Source organism: Nyctereutes procyonoides, unplaced genomic scaffold (genome assembly GCF_905146905.1).
Source record: "Nyctereutes procyonoides isolate TBG_1078 unplaced genomic scaffold, NYPRO_anot_genome, whole genome shotgun sequence".
Taxonomy (NCBI): Eukaryota; Metazoa; Chordata; class Mammalia; order Carnivora; family Canidae; genus Nyctereutes; species Nyctereutes procyonoides.
Window position 1 is genome coordinate 4,056,505 of NW_026575117.1, and position 21,590 is coordinate 4,078,094.

At 42.0% G+C, this 21,590-nt stretch overlaps 1 protein-coding gene across 4 annotated transcripts in view; it reads left to right on the forward strand.

Moving 5' to 3' along the window:
• Positions 1 to 21,590, forward strand: part of DDR2 (discoidin domain receptor tyrosine kinase 2) — a 152,298-nt gene that overhangs the window by 97,915 nt on the left and 32,793 nt on the right. For all 4 annotated transcript variants that reach the window (XM_055333989.1, XM_055333988.1, XM_055333987.1 and 1 more), the window contains 4 exons: positions 15,894 to 15,996; positions 17,417 to 17,648; positions 17,956 to 18,103; positions 18,488 to 18,593. In XM_055333989.1, the coding sequence (XP_055189964.1) occupies positions 15,894 to 15,996; positions 17,417 to 17,648; positions 17,956 to 18,103; positions 18,488 to 18,593 (589 nt within the window). The remainder of the gene's footprint in view (positions 1 to 15,893; positions 15,997 to 17,416; positions 17,649 to 17,955; positions 18,104 to 18,487; positions 18,594 to 21,590) is intronic.

Sequence of the window (21,590 nt, forward strand, 5' to 3'; positions counted from 1 at the left end):
CTGAGGGCCCGGAGAGCTCTAGACCTGGGCAGAGGCAGAGCAACCCCTATGCTTTTTCTCAAATGCCTAAAGTCTCCCTGCTTTGGCCCTATCAGCAGAGCATTTTAGAGGTTGTAAATAGAGGGAAACATGTTTAAATTTACCCAGCTATGTACCCAAAAGCTCTGACTTCTGGCATGATAGGGACGGAATTCAGATTCAACCTTTGGGGTGCCATAGCCTCTATTCAAGATATCAGGCCAAACAACGAAGTGCATTTTCTGTGTACCAGCATGGCCAGTTTAAGAAATGATTCATCCTGGCATAGGGGGAGCCCTGGCTATAGGGGTGGGGCAAATCCACCTTGGGAAAGCTATAATTTTAGTTTGTTTACTTTTAGTAGGTTGGACCAATATTTAGGACATTATTGGAGCCTTTCTTATTGAGAAACTTGCTCAACAGTGATAGATAGCTATGCATTTGGCAAATGTGCTCAGCAAGAAAAATGCTGCTGGCTGGAGGGATCTCTGGTCTCCCTCAAGAGCTCTGGGGTTTTGCCCCCCGAGTGATGCTCTGTCTGTGCAAAGCCCAGAGTCCGCCTTCTGTAAAGCGCTAGTCCCCTTTCCTCACAACCTCTTTGGAGAAACATCTGTTTGGATATTCTGACCATTTTTAACCTTTTTATTTATTTTTTTAAACATCAGGCAGCAATCAGATGCTTACAAAGAGATGCTTTATGAATTTTATCTAGCTCTTCCAGATATTCTCAGGGAGAGCACTGGTTACTGCAAGCTACTCCATCTCACCTGGAAGCAGGACTAAAAAGTTGACTCTTATTGCCATCCTGATTCACATTAACCGGTTATGGTGTGCTTTTTGCATTGGTTAGTGGGAAACTCGGAGCCAGATTTGAGGCCCATCACCAGCAGAGGGCTAGATCCAAATGTAATATATTTCCGACATTAACCTTAGCTCTCCAGTTCATCTTATTGTCCCTATTCTCTTTCCCCTTAGCATACATACCTTCATTTGTTTGTTTATTACCTCACACAATCTTGGAAGCCAATTCCAATCTTTGTTGTAATGAGTCAGAGTAAAAATAGCTTAAAAATATATATATATATAACATCTAACCTCTGTTATTACTTCTCTAAGTGTTACTCTGCTTTAAACCTTATGAAGGGGATCCCTGGGTGGCGCAGTGGTTTGGTGCCTGCCTTTGGCCCAGGGCGTGATCCTGGAGACCCGGGATTGAATCCCACGTCGGGCTCCCGGTGCATGGAGCCTGCTTCTCCCTCTGCCTATGTCTCTGCCTCTCTCTCTCTCTCTGTGTGTGTGTGACTATCATAAATAAATAAAAATTAAAAAAAATAAACCTTATGAAGTACCTGATGTATGTTAACCCCTCTTTCCTTGCATGTAGCATTCCCATAAGCAAATACTAGGATTACCATTAAGCCGAGAGCTGAAAGGTAAGTAACCTTCCCCAGGCCATAAAACCTCTGAATTGCTCAATAAAGAGTGAACACATAATAGTTAAAACAAATAATCCCTTCTTCTTCCTTCCGAACGTCATTTCTGGAGCTCTGTAGTACTTCATGAAGTATGCTAAATCCTGCATATTCACTATATGAAGTCTCTGTACAACCCTTTGGGCAATATTTTGAAAGACGAGGAGATTCAGGTTTAGAGAGGTTTAGGAACTTGTCTTGGAGTCGCATAATTTGGAAGTGGCAGATCTAGTTTTAAGCTTCCAAACCCTGCTTTTTTCTTCCCTTTTCAATTCCTGACCTTCATGGCGACCTAGCCGTCCCCTCAGCTTGCCTGTTTGTTAGAGGGAAGGACACACCATTTCACCGTGAAGCCGTCACTGATGTTGTGAGCCAGGAGGAAGACTGTATCCTGGTTGGCCCTCACTTTACTACCCTGGAATCCCATTCAGCCTGGGGACCCCTCTTCTGGAGCTCTACAGCAATGGTTTCCGGGAAGTATTTGGGCTTCTAGGAAAGCTGCAATTCTAAAGGGCTAATCCCAAGGGGGATTTCGACTTGGGCCAAAGGGGTGCTGGCAAAATAACCCCGTGTACGTAGAGGAACCCAAGTAATCTTCCTTGGCTCTTAGCAGGATCCCATTGTGCAGATATTTACCTGAATAGCGAACCAGTTTGAAGCAGCCTCCCATGTGGGGTTTGTGGGGAGCAGGGACCCAAGCAACAGCTTCTTTAACGAGATCATTTTATCCTTTCTGGAACTGGAAGAAATCCATCATGGTAGCCAGGGGTTGAAGAAAGAGTAACCAGGGATCAGGAGACCTAAATTTCAGTCCTAATTACACTCGTCAGCAGTGCATCCCTAAGTAACTCAGTTTGCTTCTGGGGGGCTCAGAGGTTCTGATATTTAACACAGAGCCATTGGAGGCGTTGGTTCCTGAAGCCCCTTCCTGGTTCTAAAGTCTATGATTGCAGATGTTCTTTTAGACCATAGATCGTCTTGGGCCCCCTGGTTGACCCCAATAGCCCCACTCTTGATCAGTCTTGTCTTACTTGCACCCAGCAAGGCCCAGGTGTCAGTGCTCCATGCCTCGGGCCTCACATGTGCCATGTGTGTGTTTTCCTGGAAGCTGCATATAGGACACTCATTGACAGGTCAGCCTGTGGTCTGGAGCTAGCAGTGAGATGGTAAACATCATGGAACAAGCAGCCCTTTCAGGCTCTCAACCTTGGCAGCACGGCATGAAAATAATTCTTGGGAAGCTGGGGCCCTAGTGGCAGCTGCTTCTCCTCAGCCTGCCTGCCAGGCCCTAACGGAGCTCAGGACGAATCGAGCTCTCCCTGGGCATGCAGCAGCCGGCACTGGTACTTTTCCATTCTGGGAAACTGGAAAGGGAATTGGCTTCTCTGTCTAGGAGATCGGCGGGTAGCGGAAGTGTCAAGAACCACCAAGACAGCTCAGCAGGCAGATTCAGGACACACTTCTTTGCTGCCGGGTCTCTTGCTTTTCTTGCCTGTTCTCTGCCTTTTCATGCTTCCTTATCTTTCATGATGCGGAGTTCAGAGACAGATGGATGGAATCTGCTAAAAAAAAAAATGAAGTGGGCTTGGGGGGAAAGCAAGGGGGCCTGACATTTAGGACTTGGCATTCTGAGCCTTTGCTATTGGCTGAGATCCCTTCCACAGAAGGAGTTTACCAAAAATAGGCATAGTCAATAGGAAAACCACAGTGGTACTGCTGAGAAGTGCCACGTTGGTTGCCCTGGGCCAAGGCTTATCCTGGTTCCAAAGACCCACTAGGATGAGAAAGGCCATCCAAGATCAGCTTGTCTATTTTCCTGTGCCCTTTCTCTGAGGCCCCTGGGAATACTGATTCACCAAGAAACTTTGCCTAATGGCTGCTTCTCTGGCTCTTATCTCTGGATTCCCCATCCTTATTCCTATATTCTTTGATCCCAGCACCTAGACCTCCAGACCCCCCCCATTGTCTGGAAAAGGTTTGTAATACCTGCGGGCTGAGAGCTTGGCTCTGGCTTTGAGCTGGGGACCCTCATCAAGGCATACAGTGTGATTCCCATCTGTTTTCCCATCTCCTGTGCCTCTCATCACCAGAGCTTGGAGATCCCTCCTTAGCACAGCTTGTTGGACAGTTACCCAGTGTCCATTGACTAATATTCATGCCAGAGCTCTTCTTCCTTTCATGCAAATGCCCTCCAAGCCCTTGAAAGGGCATCCCTGCTGCTCACCATCATTTGGAGATGGTTGAGAAATGAATCATTTCTGGAGACGTGAATCAGTCACAGCACCTCAAGAGTTCAGCGCTCCATTCACTCAGCCTTGCATCCATCCATCCATCCATCCATCCATCCATCTCTCCATCCCTCTACTCTCTTGTTTACTTATTTATTTGCCAGGTGTGTATTGAGCATCTAATGAGCACTATGTGTTGGCAGTGGCTGAGAGGGGGAAAAGAAAGAGTCTGACATGATTACTACTCTCAAAATTGCTTATAATTTCAGTAAGGAGGTAAACAAGCACAAGGGAACTAGAAAATCTGGTGAAGGTTGTTACCTAAAAGCACTCGCCACCCACCTCTTTATCCCCTTGTCATATTTTAGGGTTTTTCTGTAGCTTTTACTGTCTAAAATAGTAACAACTGCATAATAGCTATTGTCAAATAGACAGTTTGATCGCCCATTTCATTATTGCAAATCTCTTGCCTTTTGTTCCTCTCCTCTACCAAAATGTAAGATCCATGGGCTAAGTCATTTTGTCTGTCCTGTTCACCTTGGACCTTCAGAGCAGGAACTAATTTGTTAGATAAATTCATGGATGTTAAGTAAACTAACATTAACATTAAATACATACAGTTGTTAAATAAATACATGAACAAAAAGATGGGTTGCAAGAGATACGTAATGACCGTCAATTACAAGAAAGTCTTATAGGTCTGGTCAAACATCATTAGTCAGGGCTACCCTTGTCTGATTTCCCAGATCTTTGTTTTTAAGCCTCATAATTACAAACAATAGAAAACTCTTGTCACGTTTTAAACAGATATTTACTGAGCCCTCAGTTAATGCCAGACACCCTACTAGAAATTAGGGAAGCAACAGAGAGGCTCCCTGGCCATATGACACTGTTTAGTGGAGAGACTGAAACCAAACAAATAATTATTTGTATTACAAGTATGAAGAACACTAAAAAGGGAACCAGTGCATTATAAGAACATGTAACAGGGGCACGCCCCTGGGTGGCTCAATGGTTGAGCATCTACCTTTGGCTCAGGTTGTGATCTCAGGATCCTAGGATCGAGTCCCGCATCAGGCTCCCTGTAGGGAACCTGCTTCTCCCTCTGCCTGTGTCTCTGTCTCTCTCTGTGTGTCTCTCATGAATTAATAAATAAAAATCTTAAAAAAAAAGAGCATGTAACAGAGATTCCTAATTTCCCCCGAGGGCTCAGAGGAGTTCCCTGAGAGCTGGAGGATGAGCAAGAGTCAGCAGGTAAAGAAGGGAGGGAAAGAACATTCCTGGTAAAGGGAACATGACCTACAGAGGGACCTTGAGGTTAGAAGGTACTCTGCATTGATGAAGTTGAGAAGAGACCCAGTGTGCTGGGACACAGAGAGTGTAGATGTGCAAATAGCCTAAGGTGAGGCTGGAGAGGTAGGCTGAGGCCCAAGCCCTCAGACTACACAGGCCACACTGTCCCGGGCAGTCTGAAAAGCTGGTTCATGTCAAAATAAGGTTTTAGGAAGCCCGTGTAGGCTGCTGTGTGGAGAAGAGTTGGTGGAAGAACCAGAAAGAGAGCCAGAAGGCATTATTGTAGTTCAGTTGTGAGGTGGCGGAGGTTGGGCCCTGCATGGGAGGCGAGGAGAAGGACAGAGATGGCTGGACTCAAGAAATCTGCAGTAAGTAGGAGTTGTAGGATTTGCTAATAGACTGGATGACTGACTCCCAAAAGACAGGTTTACCTCTCACTCCTCAACTGACTCCTAGCAGGAATAAATGTGTCACTTGTCATTCCTGACCTGTCCTGGTCCCCAGGCAGAGGTCTAGGGCCACATGTACCATGGATCAGGAGGCCTTCCAGGTCTCATCATGGTGTTGCCACTGCTGTCCATACATGGTTGGCTTACACCCTTTTGTGTGAGGGAAGGGCTGGAGGGGAGGAGGAGGAGGGAATCACTGACACAGGTAGATTTATTTTTTTTTAATATATGGAGAACTGAAGTCTCCTTTCATCCCCTAGTTATTCCAGTTATGAAACTGGGGCTGCATCAGTGTCACCTGGAGGGCTGGTGACCACATAGTTGGCTGGGCTCCATCCTCAGAGTGATTCAGTAGATCCAAGGTGGGGACTGAGGATCTGCATTGGTATCAAGTTCCCCAGTGGTGGGGATGCTGCTAGTCCCCGAGTGCACTGTGAGGATTGCAGCCCTTACACAGGAATACATCAGGGGAGCAAAGAGCCTCAGCAGGGGAACTGGTGCTCTTCTGACACCAAGCAGAGTATCCTAGGTGGGATCTCTCCCTCTCTTTCTCTCCCTTTCTTTGTTAAATATGGAAAGTACCTCTATGGGTTCAGTCAGAGCATAACATAGACAGGATTCCTGAGCCCAGGAGATATGGACATGTTTCATAACAGCGGCTCAGCTGCAGCACTCTGTTAAAACTTCCTGGTTGCAGTTCCCAGGATAAGCAGTGCCTTGGTGGAGAAGTTATTTGCAACATTATCATGACTCACCCCATGCGACCCTCTTTCCCCATTTCTGGTTTACTTTAGATGTTCTGAGAAACAGAAGTTCTCATTACACTTGTGGCCCAGTGACTAGAGATGCATGATAGCCAGGAATGAAAGCCCAGTGGGACTGTGAGTGTGGATGTCTCTGGACTTCGGAATGGCCCCAGAGAATCATCATGTGTCCAGGCTGGAAGGGACCTGGGAGCGGTGCTTCCCAAGCCTGGCTGTACAGCAGAATCACCTGGGAAATCTTTTAAATATGCAGGTTCCTGGGCACAGTTTCAGATCTCCCAAAGAAAAGCCTCTAAGATGGGGCTCACAACCATATGTTCTACAATCTTCCTAAGCAATTCTAAAGCGGTCAGTCCATGGACTGGCTTTTGGGAACCCTTGCCTTGGAAAACATCTAATCTAGCTCCCTCGCTTTTTGCACAAGAAAACTGAGACCCAGAAGGGATGTGACCTTTGCTCGGATACCAGAGTGGATTTGAAATCTCTTTATTTTTAGAGGTTGTGTAGCCAAGAGGGAAGTCTTTCAAGTCAGATTCTAAAGTGACTTAGTATTTACTCAATGGATGGCTTTGGGCATTTAAAAAAATCATGTAGTTATTTTGAGAGAGAGAGAGAGAGAGAGAGAGAGAGAGTCTATGAGCAGGAGGGCCAGAGGGAGAAGGAGAGAGAATTCTAAGCAGACTCCTGTGCTCAACATAGAGCCTGACATGAGGCTTAACTTAGTAGTTACTCAATGAACGGCCTTGGGCAGTCGTCGTCTTCTTCTTAAGATTTCTTTATTTATTTTTAGAGAGAGAGGGAGAGAGAGAGCAAGAGCAGGAGGGACAGAGGGAGAAGGAGAGAGAATTCCAAGCAGACTCTGAGCTCAGCTTGAGCCTGACATGGGCTTTGATCTCATGATCCTGAGATCACAACCTGAGCCAAAACCGAAAGTTGGTCTTTTAACCGACAGCACCAGCCAGGCACCCCTCCTTGGGTGGTTATTTAAACTCTTACCTATGGAGAAGTGATTCGTGAGAAATATGAAGAAATGAGAGAAAACACCACATTGCCCGACACTTGACAACTACTTCTGAATGGATGCTATGGTTACTGTACTTCATCAAAGTTAAGACTCTGCTGACTCTACCATGTGTCATTACTTTGTGTAACTCTAAGAAGAAAAAAAAAACCCAGACAGTTAAGCTATGATTCACCATTTGCTTGTAAGCTACATTCAGATTTCAGATCTGTTAACGTGTGAAAATTAATAGGAAATATGGTCTTTCACTCCTCTTTCCTCAGCCTGCACAGATTACTACTATTACTTAATTAATTACTTCAATGTCTAAAGAAGCATACTTAGTGTGCTTGAGAAATACCAAGGAGATCAGGGTGGCCAGATGGGGGAGTGTGCTGGATGGGGGTCCAGAGACCAACTCCACAGGTCCCTGGAGACCACTCGTGGGTTTTAATATCATTATGAGTGAGGTGGGAGATTCCTGAAGGGCGATGAGCAGAAGAGTTACAGGGTCTGACTTCCATTTTTCTGTGTACACGGGGCAAGGTGGACCTAGGAAGTCCAGGTAGGAGGTGCTTGTTCTATTCCTGGCGAATAGGAGGCAGTGGATTGGCCTAGAATGGTAACAGCATAAGTGGGAAGTAGATGGGTTATGGGAATTTTTTAGGGTGGCTTACAGGATTTTTTATCAGCTGATGGGGTGGATATGGAGTATGAAAGGAGTCAAGGGTGGCCTCAAGATTTTTGGCTTAAGTAATTGGAAGAATGGAATTTGTTGAAATGGAACAGTCTGGGGGTAAGGTTTGCAGGGAGACATTATTTTACTCAACTTTAGTCTTACTCCTAATTGATACCTAGCTCTTTTCTCAGTATTTTTGAGCACCTATTGTCTCCCTAGATAGGCACTGAGAAATAAAATGGAATGAGATATAACCCCCCCTTCTCCCTGTTTTTTCCCTCTAAAAAGTTTGCCATCTGAGGGGAGATAGGACTTCCCACACAATTATATGAGAAAGCACTATGTACCTAAGGCTATAAAACAGACACCAAAAATGTCAGAAATCAGAGGAAGGAGAATTTACCAAAATTGGTCCTATCCTTATTCAAAAATGCTTGCTTTGGTGGTATCCAGGTTCGTTACTTTGCAAAGCGACAATGCTGCATAGTGACTTAAGCTAGTTTTTCCACTTCATGTGTGCCACCTCCTTGTACTTGAAACAACCAAGAAGACTCTTTTCTCAACTTCCTGTTCTCTTTCTGTGAAACATCCCGCCCTCTAAGAGTCACTTGGCTCACTGGCTTCCTTCACTCAGGTCTCTGCTCACAGTCCCCTTATCTGAGCAGCCTTTCTCATCACTTTACAGGAAAAAGCACCTATTACCTTTCCACACTTAAGTTTCTTCACACCATTTACCATCTTCTCTCGTCTTATGTATTTATTTGCCTATTGTCTGTTTCCCCTCACTAGGAATGTAGACTCTGACAAAAGGCACTTTGTTTTGTTTATGGCTGTATTCCCATAGTGCTCCAAAAAAATAAAATAAAATAAAATCACGGAATGAATGAATGAATACAAATAGGAACTTAAAAACCCTATGAATCTGGAAAGCCATGAGCAAACAGTAGATTATTGTGCTGGGGATGGAGATAGGTCTGGATCCACGAACAAAGCTTTGGTTTCAGAAGCGAGGGAAGGGGCCAGAGGCCAACTCTCTTACTAAATCTGCAAGGCTCCTGCCTCAGCCTGGCATGCTGGGAGAAACAGCTTGCATTGTGTCGCACCTGTGGTTAAAGCAGACGGGGACCGTCTGGTACGCTGGACTAATTTTGGATTAGGACTACTTAATAGCTGTGAGACTTTAACTGGCTTCCTCACGTGTAATTTGAAAATAGTAATACACGTCCTGTCTACCATGTAGGGTTATTGTAAGGGTAAACCAGATGTAAACACGGGGACAGCACTTTGAAAGCTGTGAGGAACTGTATTTCAGGAGTCAAGATCGGGATTGGGAGCACCATGACGTGAATGATAGCCAAAGGAGCAAGGGTTGCCTGCCTTGGCCAGCCAGGCCCCGTCCCCAGAAGGTTCTCAGGGGAAATATACACACAGGGGACAATAACAAAAGGAAAGCAAAGATCTAGTTTATTAGTAGCTGGCTTGTGTCCCAAATGCCAAACTGGACTGGTGCATGTGGCATGTGGGATAAAGGTGTCCAGAAGCTTCTCCTTGCCATTAAGTCACTGACCCTGAGAAGCACTAAGCACCAGTGCTAAAATCAGGGGATGGCCTCCACTGCATGGAGGGGTGGCCCACAAGAGAGGACACACCCTGTGAGTGATTTCTGAAATGTTCTTTGACCTCACCCATTGGTAATCTTGGCCTCACTGGCATCCTGTATCAATATTTCCTCATCCGTACTCCTCCTTTCAGTTTCACATCCCGGAGGGTTTAGAATCTGAGAATGTGAGGCTTCATTCCTGAACAGCCCAGAATTATACTTGAGATTCAGGCATAATGGTTATTGGTAGAAGCTGTCACCTCAGATGGAGAAATTATACATCTGACAAGAATAGGCAAAATGGTACTAGCTCCCATGTTCGTCCCTTGATTCAAATTTGACTTGGAAAATGTAGTGGACAGGAACCTAGAAGTGTTTCAGGGGGGTGGTGGCCATGATTCTGGCCAAAGTGGCTGTGTATGGTTTTGCTTCACCACACTGTCTCTAGAAGCATCATGTGACATTACAGATGTACTTTGTCAAATGCTCTTTCTGCGTCTGTTGAACTGATCATATGGTTTTTATCCTTTTGAATGTTGATGTGACATATCATGTTGATTGTTTTGTGAATATTAAACCGCCTCTGCATCCTGGGAGTAAGTCCTATTTGATTGTGGTATGTGATTTTTAAAATATGTTAGATTCAGTTTGCTAATATTTTGTTGAGGATTTTTGTATCTGTATTCATGAGAGATAATGGCCTGTAGTCCTCTTTTTTTTAAAGATTTATTTATTTATTTATGAGAGACACAGAAAGAGAGAGAGAGAGGCAGAGACACAGGCAGAGGGAGAAGCAGGCCCCATGCCGGGAGCCCAACGCGGGACTCGATCCCGGGACTCCAGGATCACGCCCTGGGCCAAAGGCAGGCGCCAAACCACCGAGCCACCCAGGGATCCCCTCTTTTTTTTTTTTTGTAGTGCCTTTATCCAGTTTTGGTAACAGGGTGATTCATTCCTCTTGTATTTTTTGGAATAGTTTAAGAAAAATAGGTATTAATTCTTCTCGAAATGCTTGGTAGAATTTGCCTGTGAAACCATCTAGCTTTATTTTTGGGGAGTTTTTTGTATTGATTCAATTGCATTGTTGGTGATTGGTCTGTTCAAATTTTCTATGGCTTCCTCCTTTAGTTTTGGTAGCTTGTAATGTTTCTAGGAATTTATTCATTTCTTCTAAGTTGTCCAGTTTGTTGGCATATAGGTTTTCATAATATTCTGTTATAATTGTTCCTATTAGGGAAGTTCTTTTCTTTTCCTTTTTTTTTTAAGAGAGAGAGCAGGGGAGTAGGGGCAGAGGGAGAGGGAGAGAGAGAATCTTAAGCAGGCTCCATACTCAGCATGGAGCCTGACACAGGGCTCATTCTCATGACCTTGAGATCATAACCTGAGCCAAAATCAAGAGTTGGACACATAACCAATTGAGCATCTGGGAGCCCTGAGGAAGTTCCTTTCTATTTCTAGTTTGGTGAAAATGTTTATCAGAAAAGGATGTTTGGGTTTATCAAATGCTTTTTCTGTATCTACTGAAGTGATGATATAGTTTCATTTTTAAGTTTGTGGTGAATTTCATTGACTGATTTCTGAATGTCAAACCAACCTTGCATTCCTAGGATAAACCCCACTTGGTCATCACATGTTATCCTTTTTATGTATTTTTGGATTCAATTTACTAAAATTTTGTTTAGAGATTTTGCATCTATGTTCATGATGGTTATTGGTGTATAGTTTTCTTATAATGTTCCTGTTTGGTTTTTGTATTAGAGTAATATGATTTCATAGAATGAATGAGGAAATATCCTCTCCTTTTTTAATTTTCTGGAAGAATTGGTGAGAGCTTGGTATTTTTTCTTTTTGAGATATTTGTTAGAATTCAAAAGTAAAGCCATCTTATGCTGGAGGGTTTTTTTTGTGGAAATGTTGTTGACTATATATTTAATATTCAGTTTATCTATTTCTTTACAAGTGTGGTTTGGTAGTTTGTATTTTTCAAGAAATTTGACTATTTTATCAGAGTTGTTGAAATTGTTGGCATAATATTGTTTATAATATTTCCTTCCCATACTTTTAACATCTGTAGTATCCGTAACTAGGTAACTTCGTACATTCCTGATATTGGTAGTGTTTTCTTTTTTCTCTCCAAGTCAACCTAGCTATAGATTCTTCTTCCTTTTAAGTCTTGTCAAGGAACCAGCTTTTGCTTTTATAAAGTTTCTTTGTTATTTTTCTATTTCACTGATTTCCACTAATATATCATTTTCTTTCTTATAATTACTTTGTGTTTTATTTGCTCTACTATTACTAGTTTCTGAAGGTGAAAACTGAGATCATAGTTTTAAGATCTTTCCTTTTGGGCAGCCCAGGTGGCTCAGTGGTTTAGTGCCACCTTCAGCCTAGGGCCTGATCTTGGAGACCTGGGATCAAGTCCCACGTCTGGCTGCCTGCTTGGAGCCTGTTTCTCCCTCTGCCTGTATCTGTCTGTCTGTCTGTCTGTCTCTCTCTGTGTGTCTCAAATAAATAAATAAATAAATAAATAAATAAATAAATAAATAAAATATTTTTTTAAAAAAGATCTTTCCTTTTTTTCTAATATAGGCTTTTATTGTGATAGTTTTCCCCATAAATACTTCTCAAGTGGTGTCCACAAATTTTGTTATGTTGTATTTTCTTTATCTTACAGTACAGAATACTTTCTAATTTCCCTTTTGATTTCATCTTTGACCCATGGCATATTTAGAAGAGTGTTATTTAGTTTGCAAATATTTGGGGATTTTCCAGGTATCTTTCCACTATTTATTTTTCTGAATAGTAATTGCATTATGACAGAGAACATACTTTTTTGACTTGAATAATTAACATTTATTGGGATTTCTTTTATGATTCAGAATATGGTTTATCTTGGTTATATATGCACTTTAAAATAATTTATACTTTTTGTTGGGTAGAGTTCTATGAAGTTCAGTTAGGTAAAACTAATAGATAATGTTGTTCAAATCTTCAATATCCTTACTAATTTTTTGTCCACTTGTTTTACCAATTATTGAGATATAAAACCATCTATAATTGTGGTTTTGTTCATTTTTTCCTGCAGTCTTTTTTTTAATCCTTTTCATTTGTTTTGAAGCTGATACATGCATAAATATTTAGGACTGTCAGGTGTTCTTGATTAACTAACTCCTTTACCATTGTGAAGTACCATCTCTATTTCTTATCTTAAAATGTATTGTGTCTGGTATTAATACAACCACTCCAGATTTTTAAAAATTAAGTATTCATGGTTTATCTTTTTTTCATCCTTTTACTTATAACTTATCTGTGGTTCTCTGCCTTCTATTCAGTGAATTGAAATTTTTATGATTCCATTTCACCTCTTGCTGACTGATTAGCTATAAATCTTTTTGAAAATGTTATTTTAGTGCTTGCTTTAGGATTTGCTATGTACATCTTTAATTAAATAAAGTCTATCTTTGGGGCAGCCCGGGTGGCTCAGCGGTTTAGCTCCGCCTTCAGCCCAGGGCCTGATCCTGGAGTCTCGGGATCGAGTCCCACATCGGGCTCCATGTGTGGAGCCTGCTTCTCCCTCCGCCTATGTCTCTGCCTCTCTCTCTCTCTCTCTCTCTCTCTCTCTGTCTCTCATAAATAAATAAAATCTTTTAAAAAAATAAAGTCTATCTTTAAGTGATATTATATCACTTCATGTGGGGTATAAAAATCTTCCAACAGGATAACTTCCATTTTACCTTTTTTAGCCTTTATGCTATTGTTTTCATGCATTTCATCTTGGTGTATATTACAAACCCCACTGTATATTGTTACTGTTTTTGTTTAAATAGTCAGTTACCATTTAAAAAGATGTAAATAACATGGAAACTCATCTTATATATTTACTATGTAATTACCATTTCCAATGGGACATTTGCTGTCATTTTCTTTGTTCCTCTGTTCATGATATGTTCTTTTAAAACTTAAAAAACTGCTTAAAACTGGCAGCTTAAAAGCTTTTCTCTTTGTCACCTGTTTTAAGCAGTTGGATCATGATGTACGGTAGCATAATTTTCTTCATGTTTCTTGTGCTTCAGGTCATTGAGCTTCTCGAATTTGAGAGAAAATTCTACCATGTTTTATTCAAATACTTTTTTGGTCTTTCTTTCTCCTCTTCTTTAAGGAATCCATTTACATGTATAGTAAGATGTTTGAAATTGTTCCAAAATTAACTAATGTTCTATTTTTTATTGTTGATTATTTGGTTTATTTCTGTCATGGTTTCATTTTGGATAATTTCTATTGCTGTCTTTAAGTTCACCAATCTTTTCTTTATTGTATAACCTTCCTTTAATCTTATCCAGTATATTTTCTCAGTCAGGTTCACCTCTAAAATTTGATTTATATTCTTTCTATATCACTTGTAGCTTTTCTTATATTTTTATTTTTTTGTTTTTATTATTTTTATTCAAGTATTATTAACATTCAGTGTTGTATTAGTTTCAGGTGTACAATATAATGATCCAACAATTCAACTTTCTCAGTGCTCATCAATATAAGTGTAGTCTTTGTCCTCTTTATCTATTTCACCTATCTTCCCCATCCACCTCCTCTCAGGCAACCACCAGTTTGTTCTCTGTATTTTAGAGACTGATTTTTGCGTGTGTGTCTCTTTTTAAAATTTGTTTTGTTTCTCAAATTCCACATCCAAGCGAAATCATATGGTATTTGTCTTTCTCTGATTTACTTCTTTTAGCATTATATCTTCTAGGTCCATCCATGTTGTTACAAGTGGCAAGATCTCATTCTTTTTATGGCTGAGTAATATATACATATATATAAATATATATACTGTTTCTTCTTTATCCATTCATCAGTCAATGAATACTTGAGTGGCTTTCATATCTTGTCTGTTGTGAGTAATGCTGCAAGAAACATAGGGGTGCACACATCTCTTCAAATTAGTGTTTGGGTATTCTTTGGGTAAATACCCAGTAGTAGTAGAATTACTGGATCATATGGTAATTCTTCTTTAAATTTTTGAGGAACTTCTGTACTGTTTCCCACAGTGGCTGACCTTGTATTTTTGAACACGTACAATATAGTTATAACTGTTTTAATACTCTTCTTCTTAAATTCTAACTTCTATATAAGTTCTGAATTAGTTTCAATTGATTGTTTTTTTTCATTATATGTTCTATCATCTGCTTCTGCACATGCCTGCTTCTTTAAAAATTATGTCATACAAAAAAATAAAAATTACATCATACATATTTACACTAAAAATTATTGTTTATTTGAAATTTATTATTATTTTTAAAGATTTTATTTATCCATTTGAGAGAGAGAGAGAAAGAGCATGAGCAGGGTGAGGGGCAGAGGGAGGAGCAGATTCCCTGCTGAGCAGGGAGCCCCATGTGGGGCTCGATCCCAGGACCCCGAGATCATGACCTGAGCTGAAAGCAGCCACTCAACTGACTGAGCCACCCAGGCACCCCTGTTTATCTGAAAGTTAAGTTTAGCTAGGAATCCTATATTTCTCTGGCAACCCAAGATCCCCATGGCTTCTCCAGACCCTTGTCTCCTTGATTTGGGGAATCCTCTAGACTCTGCTTGAGTTCTCACTCACTGTGCTGCAGCCTGAATCTGTCACAGTAGTAAACTGGTGCCACTGTAGGACTTATCTTTGTCCTCTGTCTCTCAGGGACAGAGTCTAAGTTGTCTGATATTCATTGTATTGAAATCCAGTGTTTTGTGTACTTTGTCCATTTTTTGATTGTTTAACCCAGGAGAGTAAGTCTGGCTCCTCTTACTCTGTCTTGGCTGGGGATGGAAGTCCCTCTCCAGAGGCTATTATTTTTAGCCAGTGGCCAAAACATGGTGCTGTTGGGGGCCAAAGCTGTGTGTTCAGTCTGTTGGCTTTATTGAGTTTGTTGGCTTTGTTGGCTTTGTTCCACAGTTTTGTGCAATCAGCTACCTAGAAAAAAGAATGCTTTGGATCACAGGTAATATCTGCTGACTGTGAGGATGACTCAGCACAGTTAGGAAACTGGTTAGAAGTGTACATTTGCTAATAGGAGAATGGGAATGGGCCATGGGCTTACTGCCAAATAAAAGGATAAATCAGGACAGTGCATTATGTTACATTATGTGTCAGATTTTGGACCAAAAGATAGGTGTGGCTGAAGGTCAGTGCTCAAGGGATTGGACACTAATAAGTTTGGAGGGAGGGCCAGGGTGAAAAAGCTGAGAGAGGGTGATCAAACTGGGGTCATAGAAAGACTTTGGAAAATTTTAGTCCTCTGTTTCCCTGTCCAATAATCAATTACATTATTCCTATAAGGGGCAGGGGATCTTTGGAAATAAAAAGAAAAGTATTTCCTCTCTTTTTTTCTTCGGTTTCTCTTGGTCCAGCCATATGTCGCTATCCTCTGGGCATGTCAGGAGGCCACATTCCAGATGAGGACATCACAGCTTCCAGTCAGTGGTCAGAATCCACAGCTGCCAAATATGGAAGGTGAGGATTGATACCCCAAGAAAGCCTGAGTCCTGGGTTGGAATACGTTTTCTGACTCAAGGGACTGAGGAAGAAGAGTAGTATTTGGTGGGAGCTGGAAGGCATGAGGGAAGGACATCAAGTGGGCCTGTCATGTTCTGTATATCTCTCAGGAAGAGAATTCAGGGCTTGGTACTAAATGGTCATCTGGCAACCCCATCCCAACCACAAGACCTTGCCCCACACTGGCCACAACAGATGGGTTCATTGACATGCAGTGGGTTTGCTTTACTTCACCTTCTCACTGTGAGCACCTGCAGGAAGCTGGCGACAGTGGTAGGAGAAGGTGCAGATGAAGTTAAGGCACTGGGAGCTAAGAGACCCGGTCCTCTTCTCAGTGGGTGTCTCTGAAACATCACTCACAGTGCAAAGCATTAAGGTTGTAAGCATATGCTGAGGCCTCCAATAAATTCTTCCCTTCTCTCAAGGATACCTCATAGAAGGGCCACCCTCAACTATAAAGAGTATGGTCGGTTCCTAGTGACCTAATAGCAGGGATCTTCTAAAGCAATAAACACCCTTGTCAAAGACTACTCTGCTTGTTAGAGCACAATCCTCCTCCTCCTGGAATCTAATTCTTTTAGTGTAAAGCGTTGATTTCTGTTAAAATGGAATCTCCCATAAGAAAAGCAATCTTAGTAAACCTTCCCCATAATTTCTTCATATGTGAAAGATTAGAGTGATGGTTGGTGGGGTTGGAAGAGAACAACGAGTAGGTGACATCTGTAAGAAAAGAGACATTCCAGGGAAGAGGGAAAGTGGTAAGAGGTTCCCAAAATAAACCTTATACTTATTTCACAATTTTCCTCACTGGTAGTTTAGTTTAGAGGTAATAAAATGAAACCAGATTATTTACTACTCCCCTGACATGCTCCTACCCCTCACTCTCATCATGGGTTCCCATGGCTTTCTGCTGGGCTGCCATGCCCATCCTGTTGGTTAAAATTCCACTGTGTTACATAACCCACACTGGGGATCTTATGATCCCTCCCTCCTCCTTCCCATAACTTGATATCCAAGTGAGGGGTGGCCACCCTTGTTATGTTGGGACTGAATGTGGAAGGGGGTGGTAAAATGACTCATGGGGGGGTATAGGGTAGAAAAGGTTTCATTTCCCTTGAGACCTTTAAATCAGGATGAGAAGTAAAGACTACATCTGATCTGAAAGCCTCTAGGCCCTGGTTGTGTTTCTCTGGGTTTCATAGTGCCTCAGGGACAGGGGACTTACCACAGGTGATGGCAGTAAGGCTTGAAGGGAGACCAGAAGAGTCTTTTTAGAGTGCGAACCCAGCCTGCTCTCTCCCCTCAGTTGCTTGCTGTGGATTGGTAAACAACTGTAGTTTCATGGTTTCTCTCTGTTTCCCTAACCCTGTGTCTCAAGGCTGGACTCAGAAGAGGGGGATGGAGCCTGGTGCCCTGAGATTCCAGTGGAACCTGATGACTTGAAGGAGTTCCTACAGATTGACTTGCACACCCTGCACTTTATCACTCTGGTGGGGACCCAAGGGCGCCATGCCGGGGGCCATGGCATTGAGTTTGCCCCCATGTACAAGATCAATTACAGTCGGGATGGCACTCGCTGGATCTCTTGGCGGAACCGGCATGGGAAACAGGTAGGAAGAAGAGACATCTAGACCCTGAGATGTCCAGGACCATATTTTGACTTAGGCTAGAAGAGGAAGTACACAGGCTGTCTTGTAGGTATGTGCATCCACACACTGGCATGCCCTTGTAAATGTCTGACCGAGGATGAGGGAGGGTGGACTGGGGCTATTGGGAGGAATATCAAGGCTGCTGAGAAAGCTGAGTGGATACATTCTTCTCCTTCAATTCAAAAGAGAGGGTCCATGAAAGGGGTGATGAGGAAGAGTCAGTGTAACCTCATAGCATCTTCCTGCTCTTTCTCTTCTCTTTCCTCAGGTGCTGGATGGGAATAGTAACCCCTATGACATTTTCCTAAAGGACTTGGAGCCACCCATCGTGGCCAGATTTGTCCGCTTCATTCCAGTCACTGACCACTCCATGAATGTGTGCATGCGGGTGGAGCTTTATGGCTGTGTCTGGCTAGGTAGGTCTCCAGAGACAGAGAGCTTATAGACCTTATAAAAAACCCCAACCCCTGGAAAATAAAGGCAAACAGGTCGGAGAGGTATGGGATTAGTAATCTCTGGAGTGATGTGATTCCCTCTAGGTTAGAGTCAAGAAAGGATATTGTTTCTCCACCAAGATTTGGTGCTATATACTCTAAATGATGCATTCTGATTCATTTCACTGACTGCCACTGAGGAGTGCTCCTCAGCGGTGCTCCTTTTGTGCCCAGATTAAGTCCTATGCAGACACACTGAACACGATTGCATCCTTGCAGTCTTATGTAACTCCCTGTGACAATTGGTCTGAGCAGTAGGTGTATCTCCTTCCTGAGGCACTGACACATTTGTGTTTCCTTTGGCAGATGGCTTGGTGTCTTACAATGCTCCAGCTGGACAGCAGTTTGTACTCCCTGGAGGCTCCATCATTTATCTGAATGATTCTGTCTATGATGGAGCTGTTGGGTACAGGTAAATTCTCGGAAACTTTGGTCATCAGAATGAGAATGTGGCCACTAGAAGAGAGTAATATTTTATTATGGCTTGGGATTAATAATTAATCAACAGGTCAACCAACTGGTGTTTATTTAGACCCTGTATTAGGCATTGTGAGATAATTTAGATGAAGTAAAATATGGAGTTCTGCAAGGAACTTAGATCCTAGTTTGGGAAGACAGAGAAATAGCAAATTACGTAAAACAAAGGCTGAAATTGTGGTATAGCTCTAAGTATGGTAGCCATATTTTTTTGACCCTTAGAACAGGACATAAGGTCTGACTATGGAGACAAAGGACTAGAAGGATTGAAATTATAAGTATACTAAATAAGCTAAGTCATGAAGTTCAGGAAGAATGAGCCCCATACATATAAATGCTTTAGAAGTCGTGAAAAGGAGACTCATAAGGCTTATGAGAGACAAGGAGAGTTTCTAGGATGATATGATTTAGAGTAGAGAAGGCAGGTAGAAGGGAGCAGAGGAAAGGGGTGAGGACAAGAATGGCCTGATTGTAGTAGAAACTCAAGCTGGGACCAGCAGAAAGGACCAGTGGGAAGTCCTGAAATGGACCTATGGAGGGCCATGGTGGAAGAGTATGATTAGACACGGTAGGAATTTAGGGTTGGATGAGAAGTGTTCCCACTTATCTCACCTCACTCTGAGCCTTGCCATTCTTCTTCTAGTCCACTTCAACACTTTTCTCTCTCTTAACTTGGTCTTTGTCTGCAAAGATTGAGCCTGGGAGAGAGGTTAAGTCCAGACTAGATGTTGGAGGTTTCTAGTGGTTGAGAGAGGGAGAAATTAGTCTCAGGAAGGGGAGTGAGAGATTAGAGCACTTCTATTGTTTTAGGTGTGAAGAATAAAGCCCCCCAGATACCACTCCCTGAGAGTGAAGACCTGACTCCTCCAATATTCAATTTCTAGCTACTTCCTTTCCATCTGCTTAGTCACTGTTCTTCCCCATTCACTTAAACTGTCTGGGCATCCTTTTATTCAGCCACACTCCAACTGACATTTACTCAAGGCATAGAGGAAATCAGAGATCAATTGAATTCAGTTTAGGTCAATAAATCTTTGCTAATCCACTGTTACTACCTACAAGGAATTTGGACAGACTTGGCAGGTACTCAAAAATATAAGAAAGTCCTTGATCCTACCTTTAAGAAGCTCACAGTTAGGAATGGGAACTAAACCAGGATATAAATCACTGTGATACAAACATAGGATTAAGAGACATCTTATGAGTATGCTGGGGTTCAAAGGAACGAGTAAGCTATGGTAGGAAAGCATAGCACTGGGAGTGAAAACACTTGGCTGAATGTCATAAAAGTTGCTTATGTTTGCTTAAAGTGATAAAAAATGTATGAGAAAAGCATTTTGTAAAGGTAAAGTGAAAAATACATGTAAGTTTTTATCTGATTTGGAAAACTAGCAAAGACAAGGTGGAATAGATGAAATCTCAAGTGGGCCCCAAGGAAGGGTGGAACTTTCACAGGTAAAGAATCTTGAAATTCTATTTGAGGCAGAATGAATCGCAAGACAGAAGAAACACACTGTAAGGTTCATGGGAATGTCTGCTAAAGATCATTAGTTTAGGGCAGCCTGGGTGGCTCAGCGGTTTAGTGCTGCCTTCAGCCCTGATTCTGGAGACCTGGGATCGAGTCCCACATCAGGCTCCCTGTATGGAGCCTGCTTCTCTCTCTGCCTATGTCTCTGCCTCTCTCTCTCTCTCTCAATGTGTGTGTGTGTGTGTGTGTCTCATGAACAAATAAATAAAATCTTTAGAAAAAAAAAAAGATCAATAGTCTAACCACCAGCGATACTTAGGTAGCAAAAGAGTAGATGAGAAGCACGATTGAGCAGATGATGTCCTATTTTGGAGGTACTTGAATGTTAGGGCCAGGAGGAAGAAGGGGAGGAGGAGTTTTCTTTTCATCATCAACATAATCACCAACAGAACAAATCTTTGAAGATTTTGAAAGCTGAGGAAGGACATGATTGGAACTGTGCTTTAGACAGATTAATCAAGCAGCTTGCAAAGGTTAGATTTGAGTGAAAAGAAGAGGTGACGAGGGACATTTTCTAATTGCAAATTCTGTCAGATGAGAAGAAGGAAGGACCAAGGCTAAAATGGTGACTGTGGGAACAAGAGGAGGAGACATTCACATAGGGGTCGTTTGCAATCTGATTGGATATAGAGGAGAGACAGTCGGGTGAGGGAAAGAGGTAGATGAAACCTTGGGGACGGCATTTATTCACTAACAAAAAAATTTTGGTGCTCATGTTGTGCCAGGCACTTTGAGCCACTGAGTATGAGAAAAATATAATGGGCAGAAATGAGAAACTTAAGGGGAAAGATTTAGTTAAGAAAGGGATAGTGATGGGTTTCATTTGGGTTATAAATTTAAGGGACTAGCAGGGGATTCAAATGGATAAATAAGGCAGGTAACTAGTAACAGAGGGAAGATCAAGAATAATTGCAATAATTTTGACACAATCATCTCCCATTTATAGCTGAGGTAGTGAGGTTATCACTATGGAGTGTGCCTGAGTGATGAGGTATAAGCTCCCTAATTCAGAGTCTCAGGATTAGATAGTTTTAGTAGCAAAAGTTATCTTTTTTTAACTAAAAAATTTATAGAGGTAGTACATGCTTGTTGTAGTGATTCCTAACAATTCTAAAGGAGATTAAGTAAACCAGGAAAGTTTCTTTCCTTACCCATCCCCATTTGATTTAATTTTGATTAAAAGAAATTAATTTTTCATTTGTGTTGCTTTAATAAGTTTCATGGGGATTTATAATTCTGGGGACAATGGGAAATATACTTATTGCAAGTAAACTTATGTTCTCCTAGCCTTCTGATCTGTAGAGAGAAGAAAAAGATGGCAAATCCTTGGAAGGGAGATCCAGGCTCTGGTCACTGTGGATAAGGCCAGTCAAATTTTATAATTTGCCAAACATTTTTCAATGA